General features: G+C 40.8%; 1 protein-coding gene across 6 annotated transcripts in view; it reads left to right on the top strand.

Annotated features, from left to right (window-relative positions):
• Dlic (dynein light intermediate chain) overlaps window positions 1–27,078 on the top strand; it is a 74,467-nt gene that overhangs the window by 34,031 nt on the left and 13,358 nt on the right. For 3 of the 6 annotated variants that reach the window (XR_011047333.1, XM_068393190.1, XM_068393187.1), the window contains exon 9: window positions 11,823–11,952. Coding sequence is in view for 5 of the 6 variants with exons in the window: in XM_068393190.1 (XP_068249291.1) it covers window positions 11,823–11,952 (130 nt within the window). In the remaining variant the exon portion in view is untranslated. The remainder of the gene's footprint in view (window positions 1–11,822; window positions 11,953–27,078) is intronic. The other 3 variants (XM_068393191.1, XM_068393188.1, XM_068393192.1) reach the window with 1 other exon arrangement.

Genomic DNA, 27,078 nt, shown 5'->3' with positions numbered 1-27,078 from the left:
CTTCACAGCTGTTTTCGAGCCTTTGAAGTTTTGCTGTACAATTATGTCATGCATAAACAAGGCTTTCAGGGATGGCTCCAATGATCTGACAGCCACGTTCTCTGCAGGAACAAGTCCCTCAGGGATGGCTCCATGATTTGGCAGCCATGTTCACTGCAGGAGTACGTAAGAGGCAAGTGCGCTCAATGTGTTCATTGTCAAGACAAACTTCACGATGAAGTCTACCAGGCTGTCTTGACAGCATTTATGGAAGGCGACTGGATGGTCTCTCTCGACCTTCAGGAGGCATACTTCCACATTCCTATACACCCGGATTCCCAACCGTTTCTGAGGTTTGTTTACAGGAATGTGGGGTACCAGTTTCGAACCCTGTGCTTTGGCCTCAATCCTGCGCCTCTCGTGTTTACGAGGCTCATGAGGAATGTGGCAAAATCCCTCCATCTATCGGGGATCCGAGCCTCCCTGTACTTGGACGACTGGCTTCTCAGAGCATCGTCCAGTCTTCACTGTCTGCAGGATCTACATTGGACGTTGAGTCTGGCCAAGGAGTTGGGACTTTTGGTCAACCTAAAAGTCCCAACTGATCCCATCCCAGATTATTCTATATTTGGGGATGGAGATTCGCAGTCAAGCCCTGCTCGAAGTCCAACTAATGCTGAAACGAAACGTTTATTCAGTCAGGAGTTGGAACAGTCTCGTAGGGACTCTCTCATCCTTGGAGCAGTTTGTCTCACAAGGGAGACTACACCTTCTGCCTCCGGTTCCATCTAGCCTTTCACTGGAACTAGGACAAGACATTAGAGACGGTATCATTCCCAGTCTCCGAACCAGTAAAGGCATGCCTGAAATGGTGGGACAGCAATATCAGTCTGAGAGAGGGACTATCCCTAGCAGTCAAGAACCCAAACCACGTGTTGTCCTCAGACGCGTCGGATTTGGGTTGGGGTGCGACCCTGGACGGTCGGGAATGCTCGGGTCTGTGGACCTCAAGTCAGAAGAGCATGCACATCAACGGCAAGGAGCTATTAGCAGTCCACTTGGCCTTGATGATATTAGAAGGCTTCTTCGAAACTTAGTGGTAGAGGCAACTCAGACAACACCACAACTTTGGCGTACATCTCCAAGCAAGGAGGCACACACTCCTTCACGCTGCTCGAGATCGCAAGGGACCTTCTCTTATGGTCAAGAATTCGAGGCATCTCCCTGTTGACGAGATTCATCCAGGGGGACTTGAACGTCTTGGCAGACTGTCTCAGTCGGAGGGGTCAGGTGATACCCACGGAATGGACCCTCCACAATGACGTGGGCAAGAGTCTTTGGGCTACTTGGGGTCAACCCACCATAGACCTCTTTGCCTCCTCGTTGACCAAAAGGTTACCAATCTATTGCTCTCCAGTCCTAGATACAGAAGCAATCTACATAGACGCGTTTCTACTGGATTGGTCTTTTCTGGACTTATATGCATTCCCACCATTCAAGATAGTCAACAAGGTACTGCAGAAGTTCGCCTCTCACGAAGGGACAAGGTTGACGTTGGTTGCTACCCTCTGGCCCGCGAGAGAGTGGTGCACCGAGGTACTTCAATGGCTGGTAGACTTTCCAAGAAGTCTTCCTCTAACGGTAGATCTGTTACGTGAGCCCCACGTAAAGAATGTCCATCAAAGCCTCCCCGCTCTTCGTCTGACTTCCTTCAGACTATCGAAAGACACTCAAGAGCTAGAGGCTTTTCGAAGGAGGCAGCCAGTGCGATTGCAAGAGCTAGGAGAGCTTCTACCATTAGAGTATACCAGTCGAAGTGGGAAGTCTTTCGAGACTGGTGCAAGTCAGCATCTGTGTCCTCGTCCAGTACCTCTGTAGCCCAAATCGCAGATTTTCTTTTACATCTGAGAAAGGTTCACTCCCTTTCAGCTCCCACGATTAAGGGCTACAGGAGCATGTTGGCTTCGGTCTTTCGACATAGAGGCTTAGATCTTTCCAACAATAAAGATCTCCAAGATCTCCTTAAGTCTTTCGAGACCTCTAAGGAACGTCGTTTGGCAACTCCTGGATGGAACTTAGACGTGGTCCTAAGGTTCCTCATGTCAGACAGGTTTGAGCCATTACATTCAGCCTCCCTGAAGGATCTCACCCTCAAGACACTTTTCCTAGTGTGCTTGGCTTCGGCTAAAAGGGTCAATGAACTTCATGCCTTCAGTAAGAACATCGGCTTTTCTACAGAAAAAAGCCACTTGTTCACTTCAACTTGGTTTCCTGGCCAAAAATGAACTGCCTTCTCGTCCTTGGCCTAAATCTTTTGATATTCCTTGCTTATCAGAGATCGTAGGCAACGAACTGGAAAGAATATTATGTCCTGTTAGAGCTCTTAAGTTCGATTTAGCTCGTACTAAGTCATTACGAGGGAAATCTGAGGCATTATGGTGCTCAGTTAAGAAACCTTCATTGCCTATGTCAAAGAATGCTTTGTCATATTTTATCAGATTTTTTTAATACGAGAAGCTCATTCTCACTTGAATGAGAAAGACCGATGTTTGCTTAAGGTTAAGACGCACGAAGTTAGAGATATAGCAACCTCCGTGGCCTTCAAGCAAAATAAATCTCTGCAAAGTATTATGGACGCGACTTTTTGGAGAAGCAAGTCAGTGTTCGCGTCATTTTACTTAAAAGATGTCCAGACTCTTTACGAGGACTGCTACACACTGGGTCCATTCGTTGCAGCGAGTGCAGTAGTGGGTGAGGGTTCTACCACTACACTTCCCTAATTCCAATATCCTTTTAATCTGTCTCTTGAAATGTTTTTAATATTGTTTTATGGGTTGTTCGGAAGGCTAAGAAGCCTTTCGCATCCTAGTTGATTTGGCGGGTGGTCAAAGTCATTTCTTGAGAGCGCCCAGATTAGGGGTTTGATGAGGTCCTGTTGTATGGGTTGCAACCCTTGATACTTCAGCTCCTGGGAGTCTTTCAGCATCCTAAGAGGATCGCTGGGCTCCGTGAGGAAGATAGACTTACAAGGCAGAGTAATCGTCTAAGTCAACTTCCTTACCAGGTACCTATATATTTTGGTTTTGTTATATTGATAACTGTCAAAATGAAAAAACTCTTAGCTTATACGCTGTAAACATAATTAACTCTGGTCTCTACCCACCTCCTTGGGTGTGAATCAGCAATTATATATTCACCGGCTAAGTTAAATATTTAAAAATGATATTTTAATTATAAAATAAATTTTTGAATATACTTACCCGGTGAATATATAAATTAAATGACCCTCCCTTCCTCCCCAATAGAGACGCAGCGGGACGAGAAGAATTGAAGGTTTTGTTTACATACAAGAGTGGTATCTGGCCGACAGTTGGCGCTGGTGGGCACACCCGCAACCTTCATAGCGATCGCTCGCGAGTTTTTTTTAGTGTGTTTTCTGTCGAGCCGCAGAGTTGCAGCTATTATATATTCACCGGGTAATTATATTCAAAAATTTATTTTATAATTAAAATATCATTTTTTACTTTTTTACATTTTTCTATTCGTCTTATTATCTATAATGTAATATCATTGAGAAAATATAAAAATTAAGGAATTTTATCTATAGAGTAATGATTTTGTAAATATTTTTATCCCATGACTGTAATGTGTACATAAGTAGTTGGTTTTTTAGCTCTGACATAGTAGAAAGTAATTATTCTGAGAAACACTTTTAAATCCTTGCAAATTTTTAGTAAAATCTGCTGTATATTTACTTCTATGGTATTGAACATGTAATCAAGTGACTGAATTTTATTATTAATTAGTTTTCTTTGAATATTTGTATGTTTTCATTGTTTACTATTTTTAAAGGGGTTTTATACCTATTTGAATAGCTTAGGATGTATTTATGCAGATACAAAGTATCTATAATAGTGTTAGTTTTTTTCACTTGCAGCAAAATGCACTTTTGAGTATTAAGTTAATTTGTAGTTAAGAAGTATCTTTATTTAACATTGCTAGATGTCTCGTATAACTCGTGTGTACTCTGTCGAAGCTATAGCTTATAGTAATTTTATCTTTCACTCATGCTTGTAGATATGGAGGCCGCCATCTGTAAGTGTGGATATACTCTGCATTGGCTTAGTATATGTATTTCATTGTTTATTTTTCAATTCTTGGCGAACTGGCTTTATATGCATATGTTGGAAATTTTTGAGTTGCTGCTTTGTAAATATCAGGGCTCTCACATGTGCTTTTCAAAGGCTTATGTTGTTGATTCATGTCTCACTTCAATTTTGTTTAATCCCTTTTTAACTCGTATGGTTACTTTGCAGCCATTCTTCAGGACTATAATGATAAATAACATTTGTAGAGGTGAATTAATGTCAATAATTGATTGATTTTATTTCAAGAAGTGAACGAAAATTCTAAAAGGACAGGATAAACTTACTTTGTATAATTAATATTGATTATTTTTCCACTGGTAGTGGATGTACTAATCAGAAATATTTAAACATTTAAGAAATTTTATGAATCGGTTTTGTTTTCATTTTTTTATTGGTGAAAGGTGAAGCATTTTCAAGTACTGTATGTTACTAAGTAACATGCATAAACTGAATAGATGGTATTTGTGAGACACACAAACTAAAATTTGTTATTTTACCAAATGGTAAAGTAAAAGGTGAGGATTAGTGCAATGAATGTTAGGTTAATAAGTTACTACAATATGTAGAGAAAATGGGTGTATAATTTTGTGTGTAATGTTTGTCTCATACATCAAATGCTCATTTAAGACCTGAATTGGTAGGATGTGTGGCACATCATATGCACACTCAAGACCTGAAGGGGTAGGATGTGTGACACATGAAATGCACACTTAAGATCTGAATGGGTAGGATGTGTGGCACATCAAATGTGCACTTAAGACCTGAAGGGGTAGGATGTGCGGCACATCAAATGCACACTTAAGATTTGAATGGGTAGGATGTGTGGTACATCAAATGTGCACTCAAGACCTGAAAGGGTAGTATGTGTGACACATGAAATGCATACTCAAGACCTTAATGGGTAGGATGTGCAGCACATCAAATTCCCACTCAAAACCTGAAGGGGTAGGATGTGTGGCACATCAAATGCACACTTAAGATCTGAATGGGTAGGATGTGTGGCACATCAAATGTGCACTCAAGACCTGAAGGGGTAGTATGTGTGGCACATGAAATGCACTCTCAAGACCTTAATGGGTAGGATGTGCGGCACATCAAATTCACACTAAAGACCTGAATGATTAGGATATATGGCACATCAAATGCAGACTCAGACATGAATGGGTAGGATGTGGCACAAGAAATGCACACTCAAGACATGAATGGGTAGGATGTGTGGCACATCAAATGCATGCTTAAGAGTAATAAATGCTAATGCCAGTACAAAAAAAAAAAAAAAAAAAAATGATATGCAATGTATACCTAATACAGTATAAATCAATAGAATCATGTACAGTATAATGAATTGCAGTATAGTTTCTATCTACCATGGCACTTCTCCCAATTTTGGGGATTAGCTAACATTAAAGAGCAAAAGGTATTTTTATTTTCTTTTTTCTTCCTAACGAGGGATTCTGCCTAGTTAGGTTGGTACTGCTAGGGTGCCATAGCCCACCCTCCCCTCATTATCCACCATAATGAAGCTTTAATTGCTGAATCCACTATTGCCGCTACCTCAGCGGTCACTAAGGCGACCAGAGGAAGCGGCAGGGCCTATCAGAACTGCATCACAATCGCTTGCCATTCATTCCTATTTGTAGCATGCTTTTTTGCCTCTCTCACATCTATCCTCCTACCTCATAGAGCTTTCTTCACTCCATCTATCCACCCAAGCCTTGGCCTTCCTCTTGTACGTATCCCCATCAACTCTTGCATTCATCACCTTCTTCAGTAGACAGTCATATTCCATTCTCTGCACATGGTCAAAGCACCTCAACACTCATCTCCACTCAGGTGCTAAATAATTTTTTCTTAAACCCGTTCTCACCCTCGCTACTCCGTTTCTAACCCTATCTAATCGAGATAAATCAGCCGTGCTCCTCAGATACTTCATCTATTAACACATTCAATTTCTGTCTCTCTGTCACTTTCATCCCTCACAACTCCACTCCATACATCACAGTTGGTACAATAGTTTTCTCATACAAAGTATATATTTTCTGTGTTATTATATATGCATCATATACTTGCACCAAGCCTATTCTCTATATACCACTAAACAACAGGTAACTGACTATACCCTTACTTCAGAAGCCAAGCATTTACCTAAATAATTAATAGAATGTAAATATGCACCATCATTATATGAAATAGCTAGTAGTAACATACCAGAGAAACTTATTAGCTAAAGTAATTAACTTATTACATTGATATACATATTTTTTGAGCAGCCAAGTAGGAAATCCCGTATGAACCAATTTAATAAAGTGCTGGTATATGAAAGGGAAGTTTTATACAATATATCATTGCAAATATTTGTCAAAGTTGAGATTTGATTAAAAACATATACAGTAATTATTTTATGAGCATAAATAGCTTTATTTTAGGGATCGATTCACATAGGATGTTACTTTATTTAAAAGGTTCACTTTATGGAGTAATTTACTCTGTAATGTATCTGAATGTCTTATTGATGATTACAAAAATTTTGTTCATGAATATGGTAATACAGTTTTTAATACAGTACTTGTATATTTTTGTAGGCCTAAACCATTATAATTATTTGTTCAGGAAAGTTTTATTCTCAGATTTAGAATTTTCTATGAATGTAGCTTATGATCGAAGGTACCATATATATTACTCCCCATTGCCAGATGTCGTAATTGTGCCATCTTCATATTTTTTCAGAGGCATGAATTGAATGTTATATCTGCAATTACACTTTGATTGTGACAGTAAAGTATTTCCTAATATCATCGCTCTTTTATGAATGGTTTTATATCAGCTGTTCCTTGTATGTGATATCAGTTTAGTTCTCTCTACTCTTAGTTTTTTACTGTCACTTGTACTTGTCAGGTCTAGGTTGTTATCTATTCCCTTTTTCCTTATTTCCTGTGCTTTGTACAGGTCTTTGTCCTGTCACTCCCGTTTTACTGCTTTTCTGACCAACTACAGTACTGTATTTCTGATCCCTTTTCATAACATCTAAACTAAATGTTTGTGATTTTTTTCTCAATCTCTGGTAATTCCTCAATACTCTGGCAAAGGAAAACTTATCTCTAAAGGTATAGAATAAAAAAAATTGAGAAATACTGTCATTGCTATACTGTATTTACAAACATTTTAAGAAATTTATCCTTTAGTTCATCATGAGGTTGATGTTCATGCATTGGGCATGTATGAAATTTAGAATTTAGGGGTCCTATGTGCTTTGAAATTTAGTGAATATTTTCTTATACATCTGAGGTCTTGTCATGTTTTGGTGATTGTTTAGTCAAAGTTGTAGCTTAGTTGTGAAGGTTTCTTTCACATTTTGATGTCAATTTTCATAAACCTTGATGAGTTCTTTGGGAGCCCTGACGTTTATAAATTGTAAGTTTTTACTGCAGATAAATCAATGATATGAAGTGAGGTGTTTTTTTGGAAAAGCAAGGAAGTAGAGAGTCAGTAACTTGAACTGCCTTCGTTTTTTATAGATGTAGATTCTTAACAAAATTTTAGATTTTTGCGTGTGATTAGCACCTAGTCTTGCACATTATTCTTAATGATGTTAGACTTGCACATTATTCTTAATGATGTTAGAATGAGCACCCTTACGTTTTTGTGTGTATCTACCTTGGTAGTATATTGATCTGTTCTTCTCTTATATGTCCTTTTTTATAGCTATACTAATTGTAAGTGAAGTACACTACTGTATGGTATTGTCTGCTATATGCTGTCTTGGTTTTTTGTTTTAATGTTAGAACCATAGATTTTCTTCAGTAATTATTTTAATATAAATTGGTGATGATAGTAATGTCATTAGAGACCTGAATGTTGTTAGTTTATTATTTACACAAAACTTTCTATGCATTTTACAAATCCACTTCTATTTCTAGACGTTTGATATTCTACCTTGAATTTGTATGAAAGTATTGCGTTTTTTTTTTACTTTCTCACATGTTCAGTCAGTTTTTACTTCATGTCCTTTAGATCTCTAATTGTTTTACCTGTAATGGCTCACTCTTTTGACCAATTGGAAGCAGTAGATTTTACAGAGGTGCTCTTCACTCCCTCTGTCTGATTAGTTCATATTCATTGTAGATCCTATACTTAGTTCATATTCATTGTAGATCCTATACCAGGTCATCATTTAAATCTCTGGGTGTGCTGTACCATCAAGCTCAGTGATAATGCAGTAATTGATTATGTGGATTGGTAGGCAGTAGTTGAACCATAGTTTTTCTCAATTCAAATACTATATACAGATAACCATTGGAAAGGCAATAGTATAGTATAGAAGTTACTTCTATATTTTATTAATTTTGCTATGAAATTTCTTTTTCAGTACTCTTATTTTTGTGCGACCATAGATTTATAATGGGAATTCAAACCTGTTAACTAGTGAAGTTTATATTATTTATTTGATTACCAATTACAAATATTGACCAGTGTAGATTAAGATTTTAAGGAAAACATTCATTCCGTTATCAATAAACTAGTAAGAACAAAGCAACAGTTTCGATCAAAAGCATGTAAAGATGTAGATTTTGATAATCGTACCATTAGTTTGGTAATCATAGTTGGATCACATGTGAAACTTAGCAGAGGGCTATGACTAGTGAAAAATAATGCCACAGAGCATGAGTGCTTGCATCTTTTTTAAACAATTATTTTTTTAAACATTTGCAAAAATGACTGCTTTCCTTTTACATATTGATTTTTAATGATTTTAAAGTTTATCCCTGTGACTTTGAAATGTTTTGTTCCTTTAGAGAACAAATTGCCTTCATTTCAAAATCAAAAGTTGGAATTTTCATTGAAAACTAAAATAATTGCTGGTGGTGTGTTTATCAAATATGTATTTTTTGCTTGGAAGAGTATTGATAGTCTCTTTGGCTGTTCAAAACTTTTAAGATTCTGAATGTAGGCACTCCATAAATATATTCATCAAGAAGAAATACTATATTTAGCTTGTAATTTCTGCTAACATACTCAGTAGGGCACTGAAACTGCTTAAAAGAAAAAAAAATAATTTCTCCTTGCATTTTTATTTGTTCTTATTTGAAATGTAATTTGTTTAGGGATATCTTTTGAATACTGTTCAGTGTTCATCTTTTTAGACAGACACCTCTTAATTGATTTTGAATATCTCCGTTTTGGATAGCATAAAAGCATGATAAAAATTTCAGGGGTTGAGAGGAAAGAAAGAATGCTAGAATAATTTGCTGCTCAAAATGTTTTTTTTTTATTTACTGTTGAAAAAACTAATTCAGAACTTGAGGGATCTTAACCAGGTAACTCTGATGGCAGTCCAGTATAGCACAAATTTTACATGACTTTCTCATTCACTGTCGGACATTATTGTAAAAATACAAGAGAAATGCACTTTTTCTTGGAGGGCGCATGAGCAGCACTGTCACCATCTGTCAGTTCAATAGAGGCAAATACATTGCTTGCCACTTTGGATAGTGCACAAGTCAAGATTATTTATTTTTATTTTCATTATATTGCTATTTTGCTGCAAAAAATTGGTGAATTTTGCTTGCCTCATTCATCGTGAATGCTTGACAAAATAAAAGACAAATTTATTGCTTCCTCACAAACCCATTAGTCATATATTACCTAATTTATGTTGCTGAGGAAATGCCATTCATATCGACTTGCATTGTCAAGATTGGGAGTTCCCTGATGTCATGCTGGGGCTTATTTATTTCCTTAATCGTTTTATTGGGTTCATTTAATTTAATCGAATCAATATTAATTTTTTTTATATTTTTATGCAAGTTGTTGAGTAGGAGCTGAGACAAGACGCTTTCTTCTTAGGCTGCGATGAGTATCCTATGTTTTTTCTGGTTTCTTGAGAGGTTTTGATTCCGTGTTGCTAATGGTGCAATTTTCCATTTCATTCAAGTTATATTTTTCAGGCCAAGTGCTTTATAAAAAGAATTGATATACTTTCTATATTATATTAATGCATTGAGTTTTTTGTGGTAATTGTATTCATTTTGAATATTCAGTCATTATTTTATCAAAATTTCATTTTTGTGCACAAAAACCTGTTCCCTTTTGACTGTACTGTATATGAACTTGTAAGTTCTGCTGAATATTTCTTAGGACATTAGTAAAGACTAGTGAGAGTTTTGGTTTACTAAAGCCCTACAGTTGTTCACTTAGCTTTTTTCTTTTTTGTTGTTACCCCATGTACTGCACCATGCCTCATTGTAGTTGTTGGGATTTAATCCCCATGGAGAGCTTTTAACTTGATCAGGTCTTCACTATAAAAGAATCCTCTTCTATTAGGTTTAAGATGCCATTGGTAGCTTTTTAATTTTCAGCTTTACATGTTGGATGAATTTTGACTGGTCAGTTGAATAGTGGTTTTGCTGTCTTGAAAATATTTTAATAAAGGTTTTATTCTGTAGTCATAGATGGACTCTTCTTTGGGCTTTAGTGCTGAGTGTTTTCTTGTCTCCCTTTCCAGTAAAGTTTCTTAGGGATTTGATTTTTTCAGACAATGACTTTCCTTGAGTTTACCATCTCTGTCACTAAAGCCCTGTAGTTGTCATTCTACTGAAGATAAAGGGGAAGAATTTTATGCGATATCTGCCTCCCATCACTATCCCAAGAGTCTCAGATGGTAACCCATTTATAAAGAGCAATTCACTTTTACCTGGCACATACGGTGATTACACAGCACTTCTAGCGACTTCCCAGAAGGATATTCTACACCTTCCACATTACTTGCCATTTTGTTTCTAAAGCTTCCAATTTTTATAATCTTTTTTTGCCACAACCAGTTCTTGCTGCTCCTCCTCCAGTTGCCAGTGCCTTATTTCCCCATGAGAATTATTTCCTGTTATGTATTTGACGAGCCATGGGCTAATTTTTGAAAAGTCTGGTGGAGTCCATGTTTGTTTTACCATGATGTCATTCAGTATTGGAAAAATTAAGAGATGTTTCAATTATATCTGTCCTTGCTTGAACGTATATGATAATAAATTGCCAGATTTACTTCATAAAAAGCTAGAATTTTGTGTATTTCTGCTCATGTAATTGGGCTTGGATATTAGATTCTATATCGTAGTTTTTATACAAGGAGTCGTTTTTTTAAACTTCATTTTTGAGGTGAGTATTATGAGAAAGAACTATATAAGTTTACTGTATTCAGTGGATTCTAGGTTTGATGCAAACTGGCTGACTGTGCATGTCATTGTATAGTTTTCTATCGTGTAGAGTTGGAATTGGTGTCTTGAGCAAAGTTTAACAATTGGATATCGGGAAACTGTATGGCTGAATTTTTTTGCATTCCATTTCTTTTCCATCTAGTATTTAGGATTGTAGAGATCTTTTGGTGGTACAGCTTTCATCTAAAGAAATGGTTGTCGTATGTGAAAAAAAATCATTATCTTTCTTTTTCATGTTTATTGCTAGTTAAAGGTGTTTAAAGTTTATGTTTGTTATTGTTCCTTTTAATAGTTTCCATTAGGGATGCCAATGGAAGTTGTAGGGTAAGTTTTAATCATTAAGCACTGATTGTACATCTCTTATAGAGTTAAGCAGGGAAGCTTAGTTTACTTAAAAAAAGTAAATGAAAGATTCACATGTCATGTGATATCTTTCCGGTTATTACAGTTTAGTATCAGTTTCTTTAACAAAAATACTTTATCACTACAGATAGAGTCAGCGAAACCTGGCGTTACTGGAGCAAATGAGGGTGTCCTTGCTAATTTCTTTAACTCGCTTCTAAGTAAGAAATCAGGAACAAATTCTCCTTCACCTGGAGCCATAAAAACCAATGGTATGGGTAAGTACAGTACATTGCTTTTTAGCTTTTAGATGTAGTATTTTTACTCGAGAGTTTGAATAGCTGTATGATGCTTTGTATTGGTTTTCACAGGAAAATTTTACTTGGATAAAAGAATTGCTGGATACCTGCTCCCCATTTTTGGCAGTTTTGTATTTCCAGCTATTTTTCAGCTGTTGTACAATGACCTAACAAGTACTCCACCCAACTAGTTTTTCTTTCGGTGACATTAAACCATAGAGGTAACTAGAAACTATTTTTTAGGACAGCCTCTTTATCTTTTTTTAATTTTGGTATTAAAAGGTAAAAAAAGCTTTTTGAAGTTTTTGTTTTACAGATTAGATATCTTCTAAAATATTAGCTAGTTATAGCCTATATGATAAAAAGTTTTTAGGCTTTTTAATAGACCCTTTGACAAGGTATATTTTGAAAGTCTCTCTCTCTCTCAATAGGTTAATTTTCTCCAGATTGAATAATACTTCATTGAAATTCTAGATAATTGCAGCCTGGTTATAGTAAAACTCTGAATTTACATACTGTGGAGTAGGTCATTGTAGTTATGTACCAGAAAAGTGTATTTATTGAAGATTTCAAAGAGCGACTCCCAGAAAATAGAAAAATTATATATCTGTAAGTAATTGTAGTCCATCCTCCCCCCAGGTATTGTTGATGCGTGGGATGAGGAAACATTTTTTTGAGGAATTAAAACTGGAGCTCCAACCAGTTACATTCATCTTTGTTTTCCCCTGTTGAATTTCCCCATCCCTCCTTTAGAAACCATGCTGCTCAAGTACCCCATACATTGAGGAATCCCCCAAATCTCCGGCTTAAGGGCAAAGCACCTATGCTAAAAATGAGATCTGCCAGAACATTCAGATACAATGACCCAAGACCCTTAAAATTTTAAAGGTTTGCACTTTATATTCCCGCAAAGATTATTAGGAAAGAAAAGATTTATTCTTAAAAACTACCACAGGTAACTTAATTTTTTCTCCCATTGCGGGAAATACTTAACGAGAATCGGTTTGTAGCAATTAAAAAGGTTACCAGTAGAAGTTTGAGTGATAAACGTTAAGAAAATGCTGCAGTAGAAGAGCTAGGTAAAAAGTGTAGAAAAACAGGTTATGAATAACTCCAAAAATCCTTGCTTTCAAGCTGAGTTCCTAGCTCTGTTAGGTATGAAATCGTTTCACAGGGGCCAAGTGAAAATATCGAATTGTCTTTTCATTGTTAGGATTATTCCCCTTATGTGAAATTATGTTGAATGTTGTATTACTTTTTTCTATCTAGAAATTATAGTATCACCGAGTTAGTATTTTTAATTTTTCTTAGTTCTAATCTGTGTAGATACAGCATTGTATAGTGCTGACCTATCTCGTGTTTTGTCTAAATTATAGGCTGTTTTTTTTTTCTACTAAGAGACTTCTCTGGAAATATCTGCAATTGATTTATCAGTTTAAGGCATACCTAATGCCCACATCTTTGGCAGTGACAAAAGATACCAGTTATGTAATCCTTTGCTAATAGCATAGACAATACCTTGTTGATTGATTATCTAAATGCTAAAGGAATAGTTGTTCGTACGCATATGCAAACCTTTCGTCTTTGGAAATAGGGAACATGTCTTCAGCAGAGCTGGAACTTCCTTTGAATTCATTAGCAACAGGTGGTGCGTGCAGGAGAGTACCCCTCCCTCTACCTGTCGGAAGCTCTTCCCTTTTGTCTTTGACCGCAACGATTCTTGGCGCACTGTTGCTCTCTTAATCAAAAGTTTTGATCTATCTATTTCTTGCAGAAAGTGAATGTTGGCTGTTGTTGTTTGTGGATTTAGATGTGAAGGAGATGGGTACTTGCCAAGGAAAGGGTGGATGTTTCGACCGGTTTACGAACTGATGTGTTTACAGATTGCCTTGCCTTATGCAAGACACGGGCTGTTGCGTTCGCAGCCCGTAATGAGCCTTTACCCTGTATTTATTCCCCTGTGACTTGTGCACGGGGTCGAGGCTGTGCCTCGGTTCTCACCAGCTAGCCAGGAATGTACAGACTGATACTCCCTCTGGTGGACTTCTGCTTCTCCCTCAATTTGCAGTATTTCAGAAGAATGAGTTGATGGTATAGTACCTCTCAAAGCTGTCATTAAATCGATCATATTCGTGGAGTAGGAAAGAATCTAAGGAGCAACCTGCTGCACCCTGTACCTTGGCTGGATATGAGGGTACTCATTTTTTACCTGCCATTAAGACACCGGACCTTGTCCTGGTGATGATGATACCAGACCCTCTCCATTCGGAATGTTTTTTTTGTGAACTTCCTTGCACTCATTCGTGAGTGCATCGATATGGGAAAGGTGACCTTAGGTTAGCCTCTTGGGAGAACCTTGTTCATTGATCAGCATTTCGGTGCCCTTAAGGGTCAGGGCCATCCCTGCCCAGGTCAGATGTGGCTTGTTTGTCCCTGGATCAAGTTATCAATCAGATCTGCGGATCTGAGAGCTCTAGCTTCCTGCCTATCAAATATCTCCCCCCCCCCACTTTTGAATCAGGGGAGGTTTTACGCACAAGAGCTTGCATCCCCATCACCTCATTAGGGTGAGCTGTTGGTATACTGGTGGGGATGAGACTCTCTAAGAGATTCAAGGCAGAAGGCACGTCCTTCTCGGCCTTTGAGTCTAGTCTGCGGCCTTGGATATGTCCCCCATGTGGCTTCCCTCCAAGTTGTCTCCTGGCTTGACCAGTGATCAGGTGGAGTGGCATAAATCTCCATGTTAATGGGGTTAACAACCCTCGAGTCTCTGGATAAGTACCGGAGTCTTTTTGCTGTACGGTAGGAAGATCATGACCTTCTTGGTACACCAGGCAGCAAACCAGTGGGCCAACTGGCGTCCCAATTCTAACAGCAAATTTGGTCAGAGGTAGCTCTGACGCTAAGGAATTTATCACTGCTGGTGGCAGTGTCTCTCCTTCTGAGGAATTGCGTGAAGGTGACAGGGAAGTGCCTCGCAAGTCTCCCTAATACAGTGCTCAAGTTTTCTTTAGGGAATCTGCGACCAAACGTACGAGTTCAGCCATGCCTGCGGGATCAAGCGCAAGGAAGGCTTCAGGGGCCATTCCTAAGCCCCAGCGTTCTCCATCTCCTGCTGAGAGTAGGTGGATGTTTGTGCCATTGGGTAATCTGGAAGAGAAATGGGGCCAAGCCTCAGTTAGTGAGTGTCCTTCGAGATGGAAACTACCTATTCTCTTAGAATCCTTGGGCCTCCTTATCTCACATACCAATAAAGTTCTTGTCCAATCCTCCAACATAGGTGAAAGCCCTAGCTTTGCGGACGCGGACAGATGTAGTAGAGATGTTAAAGAAGGACAACTTTCTGGACTTCTACAGTCAACTCCCCCTGATGAAGTCAACTGGGTGTGGAAACCATTCATTGACCTCTCTCCATTGAACAATTTTGTGTATTAAATGAAGTTCAGGATGGAAATATGTTCTGTGCTGAGTTCCATTAGAGAGGTAGACTTTGAGTTGTGATTTGATCTGAAGGATGCATACTTTCAAGCACCCGTGCGTCATTCCTCTCGTAAGTACCTCTGCTTCTGCTACGATACGGTGTACCAGTTCAAGACTGTGCTTCGGACTGTGTGCTTCTCCTCAGGTATTCACCTTGGTAGCAGCTTGGGCCCACTCGCAAAGGATGATGTATTTCTACTATTAACTGATCCTGTCCTCTTCTGTGGGCAATTACTACAGAATTGGGGTTGGCTTCTCACTTATTGTTATGAACTGGGTCTTGTAATAAAATGAGAGAAGTCGAATCTCATACCCTAGTATGGATTGAAATACTTGGGTTTGCTCAAGGAGGTAGCACAACTGTTCCTGGCCAAGACAGTACTCCTAGCTTGGTGCTGACTGAGTCTTCTCTGCTATCTTTCTTTGTTGGAGAAGCTCGTTTCTCACGGCCGGCTTCATCAGAAATCTTTCCAGTGGTGTTTGAAGGATCACTAGTCAGCCTCCAAGGATTACCCATTCCTTCCTGTTCCAGTGGCGCAAGAAGCTCAGATCAATCTTACCTGTGGCCTGACCAAGGAAAGCCTTACCAGGAAAGTCCTGCTCAACTCTACGTTTCCAGACATGCAACTCTTGTCAGATGTGTCGTGGGAGGGGTGGGGCACACCTGAAAGACTTGGTCATGTTAAAAATGTGTTCAGAAGATAGGCATTTGCACATCAAACTCCAGGGAGTACAAGCAACCTTTTTAGCGCTGTAAGCATTCTAAGAACATTTGAGGAGGCACTCAGTATTGTTGATGAGTGAGCAATACCGTATTGGCTTACATCAACAAAAAATAGGGCGCAGTTTTGCTTACTGACAAAGCTGATGTACGTTTATGCAGCATTTCATGCCGTATAGCTGTCAGCCAGGTATATTCCGGACATGAGGATTGTACTAGCAGACATTTAGTTGCCAGGAGCAGATTGTAGGATTGGAATGATACCTATATCTATGAGTAGTAGGAATTCTTTCTCCGTGGGATTCTTTGGCCATCAACCTGTTCTCAACGCTGCTAAACCAGAAGCTCCCTGTGTTTTGCTCCCCCGCTTTAGACCATGGACTGTGTTCGAAGGCACCTTCCAACAACCAGGGGATCACTTGGGTGTCTATGCCTTTCTTTCATGAAACCTGATCTGCCTGCCAATCAACCGAGTTGATTACTTCAGAACTCAGGATTACCCTGGTGGCTTCCAGATGGCCACATATCGAGGGGTATCTCTTAGATAGCACATCTTGTCAAGGTCCCAATAGAACTACCCTTGTCCACACTTCTCTGTCGCCGTACTACCAATGCATTAAGTCTCTTGGTCTTCTCAAATGCATCTGAGTACCTGCGACAGTTTCAATTGTCTTCCAGGGAAAGTAAGCCATCTTCTGTGATTGGTGTTCTACATACATACATACATATACCAAGGCACTTCCCCCAATTTTAGGGGGTAGCCGACATCAACAAATGAAACAAAACAAAAAGGGGACCTCAACTCTCTACGTTCCTCCCAGCCTGACAAGGGACTCAACCGAATTCAGCTGGTACTGCTAGGGTGCCACAGCCCACCCTCCCCCGTTATCCACCACAGATGAAGCTTCATAATGCTGAGTCCCCTACTGCTGCTACCTCCGCGGTCATCTAAGGCACCGGAGGAAGCAGCAGGGCCTACCAGAACTGCGTCACAATCGCTCGCCATTCATTCCTATTTCTAGCACGCTCTCTTGTCTCTCTCACATCTATCCTCCTATCACCCAGAGCTTTCTTCACTCCATCCATCCACCCAAACCTTGGCCTTCCTCTTGTACTTCTTCCATCAACTCTTGCATTCATCACCTTCTTTAGCAGACAACCATTTTCCATTCTCTCAACATGGCCAAACCACCTCAACACATTCATATCCACTTTAGCTGCTAACTCATTTCTTACACCCGTTCTCACCCTCACCACTTCGTTCCTAACCCTATCTACTCAAGATACACCTGCCATACTCCTTAGACACTTCATCTCAAACACATTCAATTTCTGTCTCTCCGTCACTTTCATTCCCCACAACTCCGATCCATACATCACAGTTGGTACAATCACTTTCTCATATAGAACTCTCTTTACATTCATGCCCAACCCTCTATTTTTTACTACTCCCTTAACTGCCCCCAACACTTTGCAACCTTCTTTCACTCTCTGACGTACATCTGCTTCCACTCCACCATTTGCTGCAACAACAGACCCCAAGTACTTAAACTGATCCACCTCCTCAAGTAACTCTCCATTCAACATGACATTCAACCTTGCACCACCTTCCCTTCTCGTACATCTCATTCCGGGTTGTAGCATCTCTAGTGCAGATTGCGGTTTTCCTCGTCTTCCTTCGCCAATAGAAGCACCTCTCAGTCGCAACTCTCTCAGCTTTGGGCATGATCTTATGGCTGAAGGGTATAGACCTTTCCTACCGGGAGTTATATGTGTTCATGAGGAGCTTCAAGCATTGTGGGCTCCCTGGGAACTCGGCCCCTCAAATGGGATATTCTCAAGGCTCTTACATGTACCCCATTTGGGCCTTTGAGAAGGTTGTCAGACAGATCTGACTGTCAAGAATGTCTTTTTGCTAGCCTTAGCATTGGCAACGGAAGTGAGAGTTGCATGGTCCCTTATTTAGTCACCCACTTCCAACTCAACCACCCATCTGTCGTAAGCCAAAGGTCAAAAGTGAAGAGCTTCCGACAGGTAGGAGTGTCGGCGCTTCTTGGCCTCTCACCGCGTGTTGTTAACTACCTCGTTAACGAATTCAATGGCCGTTCCAGTTCTGCTGAAGACATGTTCCGTATTTAAATGACTGTTTTGCATAGATACAAAAAATACAAATAACTTTTGAAATATATTTAAATTTGATACTTCATTAAAATTTTAGATGACCTTGATTGATGGACCAATGTGCCTTAAAGGATGGCTTTTTTAAGCAATTAGTATTTGAATATAATTTCTTAAGATGTGCTCAGTTGTGCAAGGACATTAGGATTGTTGTCATGTTGGTCTTCTTTTCTTTTGCACAGTAAAACCTCACAAATTTGCTCCCCATAAATCCATGGTATTGCATAATCCAGCTTGAATTTGGATTAGTGTATTTTTTATGTATAGAATATTTTGAAAATTTGGAAGCTACTTGAAACAAGTTTTAATATCATTTGTTTAATCAATGAAGTGTTTTAAACAAAAACTGTACTGTAAATAAAACCAATTCAACAAGACATGTGCAGTTCAAACTAGAGGAAGAAGTTTATTGTTATTTATTACCCATTTTCCTCTCCTTTTCACTTGCCACAGTATGCACTGTGCCATATGTAACATATAAACCTAATTAACAAAATCAACTTTGAAATGCAAACTATATAATATTACACAAAAGTGTAACTGAGAATTCTGTTTATATAGTAAGTAATCAATAGAAAATTATTAAACATTTTTAGGCTTATCCAAGCTACTTAACCAGCCTTATTTGCCATGACACGTGTGTTATTAGAGTAATAATAGTCCTTATTCAACAGTTCTCTGATCCTGGCAAATTTCTCTTCAATAATGATTATTCAGTTCAGTTTGTGCTTGTGACACTGCTTTGTTGGTTTGTTGTTAATGACTCCCTTAACATGAAAGTTAATCTGGCAAAGAAACCTGAAATTCTTAGACGAGTAAGAAAATTACCTTTTTAAATATTTAACTTAGCCGGTGAATATATAATAGCTGCTGCTCCAGCGGCTCGACAGAAAAACACACAAAAACTCGCGAGCGATCGCTATGATGGTTGCGGGTGTGCCCACCATCGCCAACTATCGGCCAGATACCGCATATGCATGTAAACAAGCCTCAATTCTTCTCTGTCGGTCTGAACGACAAGACGTACCATTACTCGCTGTTAACCTGGAGTTTTTCAACAGACTTGGTGAAGTACTTCATTTTGGTTTGAGCTTTCGCAGTGCAGGTGTTTTATACTCAACTTAAACTCTTGAACTCTTTTTTGGACAGATTTAATTGTTGATGACTTTGGATTGTTTTTTGGACTTTCTTTGACTTTTTCAAAATGGCTGACCCTTCTCAAATTCCTAGATTTCGTAAGTGTAATGCTAGGGATTGCAATAGGCGTCTTCCAAAGGCCTCTCTCGACCCACATACTGTGTGTTCTAATTGTCGGGGTAAAACCTGTCAATTAGGAGATCGGTGTGAGGAGTGCGTGGGCCTTTCGGAATTCGATTGGCTTGAATATGACAAGTATTCTCGTAAGCTAGAGAGAGATAGGGTGAGGAGAAGTTCCTCTAGATCGGTAGATTTTTCCTCTCCCCATGCCCCTGAACCTAATCCTTCCCCTGTAGTAGTTGTGCCTGAACCCTCTACTAGCACTCAGGAACCATCAATGCGGGATATGTTACGTGCCATTCATGCTTTGGGCGAAAGAGTTGAGTCGTTAGCTACAGATCGTAATCAACTCATGGCTGACGTTAAAGAGTTAAAGTGTCAGAGTGCCACAGTGGAAAATCGTGGGAAAGTGATTAGTGCGCAAAGTGTTATCAGTGTTGCGACCGAGGGTTCGTCTGTTCGTGCCTGTCGTTCGCCTAGTCCGGGACCTCTTGCAAGCTCCCAAGCCCAGGGGAGAAGTAATGTCGTACGACTTATGGGTTCGAGAGGCCTTGATCAGCGAACAGACGTTCCCTCTATGGTTTCAGGCGTGTCTCATCAAGACCGCCCCTACCATAAGACGAGAGAGACCATTTTCTCCTCGTCATCCGAAGGCTTTTCGCATAAGAAACCGTGGAGCAAGGTTTCAAGGCCCTTAAAGCGAAAGTCGGTCCCTTCAGGACAGGTCCAGCGTCCTGGTTGTAGCCATTGGGACAGCTCTGACCCTTTGCAGTCATCGGAAGACTGCTCGCCGCCTAAGCAGAAACGTTACACAGGCTCCGAGAGTCTTGGTGTAGGCAAGGTTTTGCAGTCACAGACGTTACCCTCGTCTTTTACCGCACCCATTCCCGTTGATCCTAAATGGGTTGTACTGCAAGACATGCAGATCAAGCTCGCCTCCCTTATGGAAGACTATTCTGCTGAAAAGGTTCACGATGATCCTCGCCGCTTAGCTAATCGAGATCCTGGCCTTCAGCCGCCAAAACGAGCCTTTGCTCGTCCTGTTGACGTTGGCGTTACTAAGTCACGTCAGTCACGCTTTGTAGAGCCTCACTCGATGCAGTCCCGTGTTGACTTTCAGCCCCATATGGACGTTCAGCCGCTTCCTAATGCTCTTGTTGACGTTCAGGACGTTCGCCAACCAGCGGAGTTGACTTGTTTTAACGCTGAGCGTCAAGCACCGCAGTCAAGAGTTGTTTTGACTGCTCAGTCTAGGCAGTCAAGGCAGTCTCGAGTTGACGTCGAGCGTCCTCCCGCTCCTGTTGTTGTTGACAGTCAGACTGTTAAGCAGTTACATGACGTAGCGTCCTGGACTGCTACTGATGCACCAGTGCGTGTGGACTCTGCGTGTCAAGCATTGCCGCCAAGACAGGTCTCCCCTTTGCTTGTTACTCAGCAGTTGTCGGACGAAGATCCTTCAGATGAGGACGTTGCTGATCCTCATCATGATGATCATCCTTCAGATGTAGACGAACCTAAGACGGTTCCTCCTTCGATGGACTTTAAGAAAATCATGTTGATTTTCAAGGATCTTTTTCCCGATCACTTTGTTACCGTTGCTCCTCGTTCGCCACCGTCTGAGTTTGCTCTAGGCTTACCTGCTAACATGCCAGCCTTTACTAAGCTAGTGCTTTCTCGCTCTTCCAAGAGGGCTTTACGACTTTTAGGCGACTGGTTGGATACCAGGAGGAGTTTGGGGAAGATGGCCTTTGCCTTCCCTCCTTCAAAGCTCTCTTCTAGATCGAGCGTCTGGTATGCCACGGGAGAAGTTCTCGGCTTGGGAGTCCCTGCCTCTGCCCAGGGTGACTTCTCAAGCCTCGTAGACTCTCCCCGCCGCCTAGCCATGAGACGCTCGAAGATTAGTTGGTCCTCCTCGGACCTTGACCATCTGCTTAAAGGGGTATACAGGGCCTTTGAAGTATTCAACTTTCTTGACTGGTCATTAGGAGCTTTAAGTAGGAAAATCTCGTCTGCTGACAGAGATGTTTCCTTACTTATCATGTCATGTATGGATAAAGCCATCCGCGATGGTTCCAATGAGCTCGCCTCCACATTTACGTCGGGAGTCTTAAAGAAGCGAGATTCCCTTTGCTCTTTTCTTTCGCCAGGAGTTACTCCCTGCCAGAGATCAGAACTGCTCTTTGCTCCCTTATCAGCGTCCTTGTTTCCGCAACAACTGGTTAAGGATATAGCTTCTTCGCTTGTGCAGAAGGACACCCATGACTTGATGGCGTCCTCTGCTCGCAAAGGGACTCCTTCTACATCCTTTGCTGTAAGACCCAGGATCGAGACTCCGGCATCCAGATTTATCCCGCCCTTTCGTGGCAGAGCTCCCAGCAGGGGAAGCGCTCGTGCCAAGGGAAAGAGAGGTAAGAAGAGAGGAGCCAAGTCCTCACGTGGCAGAGTCTGACTGCCCACAGCCTCAGACAGCGGTAGGAGCCAGATTGAAGAGCTTCTGGCAGGCCTGGGAGAAGAGGGGCGCAGACCAAGAGTCTGTTCGGTTGCTCAGAGAGGGGTACAAAATTCCGTTTGTACGCAAACCTCCTCTAGTGACAACTCCCATAGACCTCTCTCCCAGGTACCGAGAGGAGTCAAAGAGACAAGCCCTAAACCAAGAAGTGTCTCTGTTGCTAGAGAAGGGAGCGGTGGTGAAAGTCTCGGACCTTCAATCACCGGGGTTTTACAACCGTCTCTTCCTAGTCCCAAAGAAGACAGGAGGTTGGAGACCGGTGCTAGACGTCAGTGCGCTCAACGTTTTTGTTACGAAAACAAAGTTCACTATGGAGACCACGAAGTCCGTCTTAGCAGCGGTCAGAAAGGGAGACTGGATGGTCTCTCTCGACCTACGAGATGCGTACTTCCACATTCCTATACACCCGGATTCCCAACCGTTTCTGAGGTTTGTTTTCAGGAATGTGGTATACCAGTTTCGGGCCCTGTGCTTTGGCCTCAGTCCTGCTCCTCTCGTATTTACGAGGCTCATGAGGAATGTGGCAAAATTCCTCCATTTATCGGGTATCCGAGCCTCCCTGTACTTGGACGACTGTCTTCTCAGGGCATCGTCCAGTCATCGCTGTCTGCAGGATCTTCATTGGACGTTGGGTCTGACCAAGGAATTGGGACTTTTGGTCAACCTAGAAAAGTCCCAACTGATCCCATCCCAGACTATTCTATATTTAGGGATGGAGATTCGCAGTCCAGTTTTTCGGGCTTTTCCGTCTGCCACCCGAATAGATCAAGCCCTGCTCAAAGTCCAACTAATGCTGAAGAGAGAACAGTGCTCAGTCAGGAATTGGATGAGTCTCGTAGGAACTCTATCATCCCTGGAGCAGTTTGTCTCGCTAGGAAGACTACACCTTCGGCCTCTCCAGTTCCATCTAGCCTTTCACTGGAACAAGGACAAGACGTTAGAGACGGTATCAATCCCGGTCTCCGAACCAGTAAAGGCATGCTTGAAATGGTGGAACAGCAATATCAGTCTGAGAGAGGGACTATCCCTAGCAGTCAAGAACCCAAACCACGTGTTGTTCTCAGACGCGTCGGATTTGGGTTGGGGTGCGACCCTGGACGGTCGGGAATGCTCAGGTCTGTGGACCTCAAGTCAGAAGAGCATGCACATCAACGGCAAGGAGCTATTGGCAGTCCACTTGGCCTTGATGAAATTCGAAAGTCTCCTTCGAAACAAAGTGGTAGAGGTCAACTCCGACAATACCACAGCTTTGGCGTACATCTCCAAGCAAGGAGGCACACACTCCCTCAAGCTGTACGAGATCGCAAGGGACCTGCTCATTTGGTCAAGAAATCGAGGCATCTCCCTGTTAACGAGATTTATCCAGGGGGACTTGAACGTCTTGGCAGACTGTCTCAGTCGGAGGGGTCAGGTGATTCCCACGGAATGGACCCTCCACAAGGACGTGTGCAAGAGTCTTTGGGCGACTTGGGGTCAACCCACCATAGACCTCTTTGCCACCTCGATGACCAAGAGGCTTCCAATCTATTGCTCTCCAGTCCCAGATCCAGAAGCAATACACATAGACGCATTTCTACTAGATTGGTCTCATCTGGACTTATATGCATTCCCACCATTCAAGATTGTCAACAAGGTACTGCAGAAGTTCGCCTCTCACGAAGGGACAAGGTTGACGTTGGTTGCTCCCCTCTGGCCCGCGAGAGAGTGGTTCACCGAGGTACTTCGATGGCTGGTAGACTTTCCAAGAAGTCTTCCTCTAAGGGTAGATCTATTATGTCAGCCCCACGTAAAGAATGTTCATCAAAGCCTCCCCGCTCTTCGTCTGACTGCCTTCATACTATCGAGAGACTCTCAAGAGCTCGAGGCTTTTCGAAGGAGGCAGCCAGTGCGATTGCAAGAGCGAGGAGAGCTTCTACCATTAGAGTATACCAGTCAAAGTGGGAAGTCTTTCGAGACTGGTGCAAGTCAGCATCTGTGTCCTCGTCCAGTACCTCTGTAGCCCAAATCGCAGATTTTCTCTTACATCTGAGAAATGTTCGCTCCCTCTCAGCTCCCACGATTAAGGGCTACAGGAGCATGTTGGCTTCGGTCTTTCGTCATAGAGGCTTAGATCTTTCCAACAATAAAGATCTCCAAGATCTCCTTAAGTCTTTCGAGACCTCTAAGTAACGTCGTTTGGCGACTCCTGGATGGAACTTAGACGTGGTCCTAAGGTTCCTCATGTCAGACAGGTTTGAGCCATTACATTCAGCCTCCCTGAAGGATCTCACCCTCAAGACACTTTTCCTAGTGTGCTTGGCTTCGGCAAAAAGGGTCAGTGAACTTCATGCCTTCAGTAAGAACATCGGCTTTTCTACAGAAAAAGCCACATGTTCACTTCAACTTGGTTTCCTGGCCAAAAATGAACTGCCTTCTCGTCCTTGGCCTAAATCTTTTGATATACCTTGCTTATCAGAGATCGTAGGCAACGAACTGGAGAGAGTGCTATGTCCAGTTAGAGCTCTTAAGTTCTATTTAGCCCGTACTAAGTCCTTACGAGGTAGATCTGAGGCATTATGGTGCTCAGTTAAGAAACCATCATTGCCTATGTCAAAGAATGCTTTGTCATATTTTATCAGATTTTTAATACGAGAGGCTCATTCTCACTTGAATGAGAAAGACCGATGTTTGCTTAGGTTAAGACGCACGAAATAAGAGCTATAGCAACCTCCGTGGCCTTTAAGCAAAATAGATCTCTGCAAAGTATTATGGACGCGACCTTTTGGAGAAGCAAGTCGGTATTCGCGTCATTTTACTTAAAAGATGTCCAGACTCTTTACGAGGACTGCTACACACTGGGTCCATTCGTTGCAGCGAGTGCAGTAGTGGGTGAGGGTTCTACCACTACATTACCCTAATTCCAATATCCTTTTAATCTGTCTCTTGAAATGTTTTTAATCTTGTTTTTTGGGTTGTACGGAAGGCTAAGAAGCCTTTCGCATCCTGGTTGATTTGGCGGGTGGTCAAAGTCATTTCTTGAGAGCGCCCAGATTAGGGGTTTGATGAGGTCCTGTTGTATGGGTTGCAGCCCTTGATACTTCAGCTCCTGGGAGTCTTTCAGCATCCTAAGAGGATCGCTGGGCTTCGTGAGGAAGACAGACTAACAAGGCAGAGTAATCGTCTAAGTCAACTTCCTTACCAGGTACCTATATATTTGGGTTTTGTTATGTTATAACTGTCAAAAACTCTAAGCATATACACTGTAAACTTAATTAACTCTGGTCTCTACCCACCACCATGGGTGTGAATCAGCTATTATATATTCACCGGCTAAGTTAAATATTTAAAAATGATATTTTAATTATAAAATAAATTTTTGAATATACTTACCTGGTGAATATATAAATTAAAGGCCCTCCCTTCCTCCCCAATAGAGACGCAGCGGGATGAGAAGAATTGAGGCTTGTTTACATGCATATGCGGTATCTGGCCGATAGTTGGCGCTGGTGGGCACACCCGCAACCTTCATAGCGATCGCTCGCGAGTTTTTGTGTGTTTTTCTGTCGAGCCGCTGGAGCAGCAGCTATTATATATTCACCGGGTAAGTATATTCAAAAATTTATTTTATAATTAAAATATCATTTTTAATATCACCTAAGTTACAGTAGCCACAAATGATGCTTTATGTGAATTTTCCCCTTTTTTAAGGGATGAGAAAAGTATTGCTTTAAGTATACAGCTTAGAAATGGGAAGCTACTAATAACTAAGTCATGATGACTTAGCCTAACTTGAGAGTTCTTTGTCAGTGTCTCGTGTAATTCTTGGTTTTGGCCAAAATCATACAATTTTTACATTATACTTTGGTGTATTTATAACTGTAATAACTGAAAATTTGGTATTTCAATGTATTTTAGGCTTTCCTTGCCTGTACGAGTTATGTTGGTCTACTTTTCTTTTTATTAATTCCTTCCATATCAATTACAGGAAAAGCTTAGTTTGCTACCTATAACTTCGGCAGACTATTATTCTGTTTCTTGTAGTCTGTCTCTGTGTATTTCAAGCATACTTTTACATTAGTTACATTACTACTCCAACACTACAGATGTTTCAAGAAAATTTGGTACTGTACTAAGGTAGACATTTATGCATTGGTGTTGCATTAATGCAGATTTTCTGTCTGCAGGTCTATCAGTGTATACTTGAGTTGATATTGTCATGGATTAAATACTATACCAATAAGTGCAATGTTTCCATGTTTCTTAGATTCCGTACACAATTTGAAACCTTGGCTATATCTATTGAACTATAAGAGATAGAGGTTTTGTGGATGACTTGCATACTCCAAAAAGTTATACCATCTGGGCTTTTTAATTTCCTCTTCATTGTTATACTGCACAGTAATCTGAATTTCTAGTCGAATGCTTTCAAGTTCATTGTGATATAATGATTTAGGCTACACTTGGTAAATGCCCTTGACGGAATTTTTCTGGAAAATAATTTTACATAATTGGCGGAAGTACATACGAGGGTCGTTAGCAAACGCTGTGATTAATATCTTGTTTTCTCAAAAGATATGCAGTTTAAACTACATTAACAAGTACTTTTTGACCAGTTGAAGATAGGTTTAGTATTCAGAGAAGCGCTGATAAAGAAAAATATAAGACATAAGCCCGTAAAAGTCTCATAAAAGCTTTTTTTAAGTTTTTGTAGTTCTAGTAAATAGCCAAAAGTTTTCTGTAGATTGCAAATATATTCTTCTTCTCCAAGGGAACTTGTTAGCTTAGTCACAGCTGCATTCTATTACAGTATGCTCTGTAACTAGTCACTTTTTAAAAATAAAGCCTTATGTGGAATCAAATCCAGTACACTAACCCCAGAATTAACTCTGAGATTTCAAGGACATGGTGACACTGTTGACTTGTTATTCAGATCCTGGTAAGACATGTGTCATTTTTAATTTTAGATAATTCATTATGAATT

This window comes from Palaemon carinicauda, chromosome 19 (genome assembly GCF_036898095.1).
Source record: "Palaemon carinicauda isolate YSFRI2023 chromosome 19, ASM3689809v2, whole genome shotgun sequence".
NCBI lineage: Eukaryota > Metazoa > Arthropoda > Malacostraca > Decapoda > Palaemonidae > Palaemon > Palaemon carinicauda.
The sequence above is the reverse complement of the archived record's forward strand: the minus strand, read 5'-3'. Positions and strand labels throughout refer to the sequence as shown.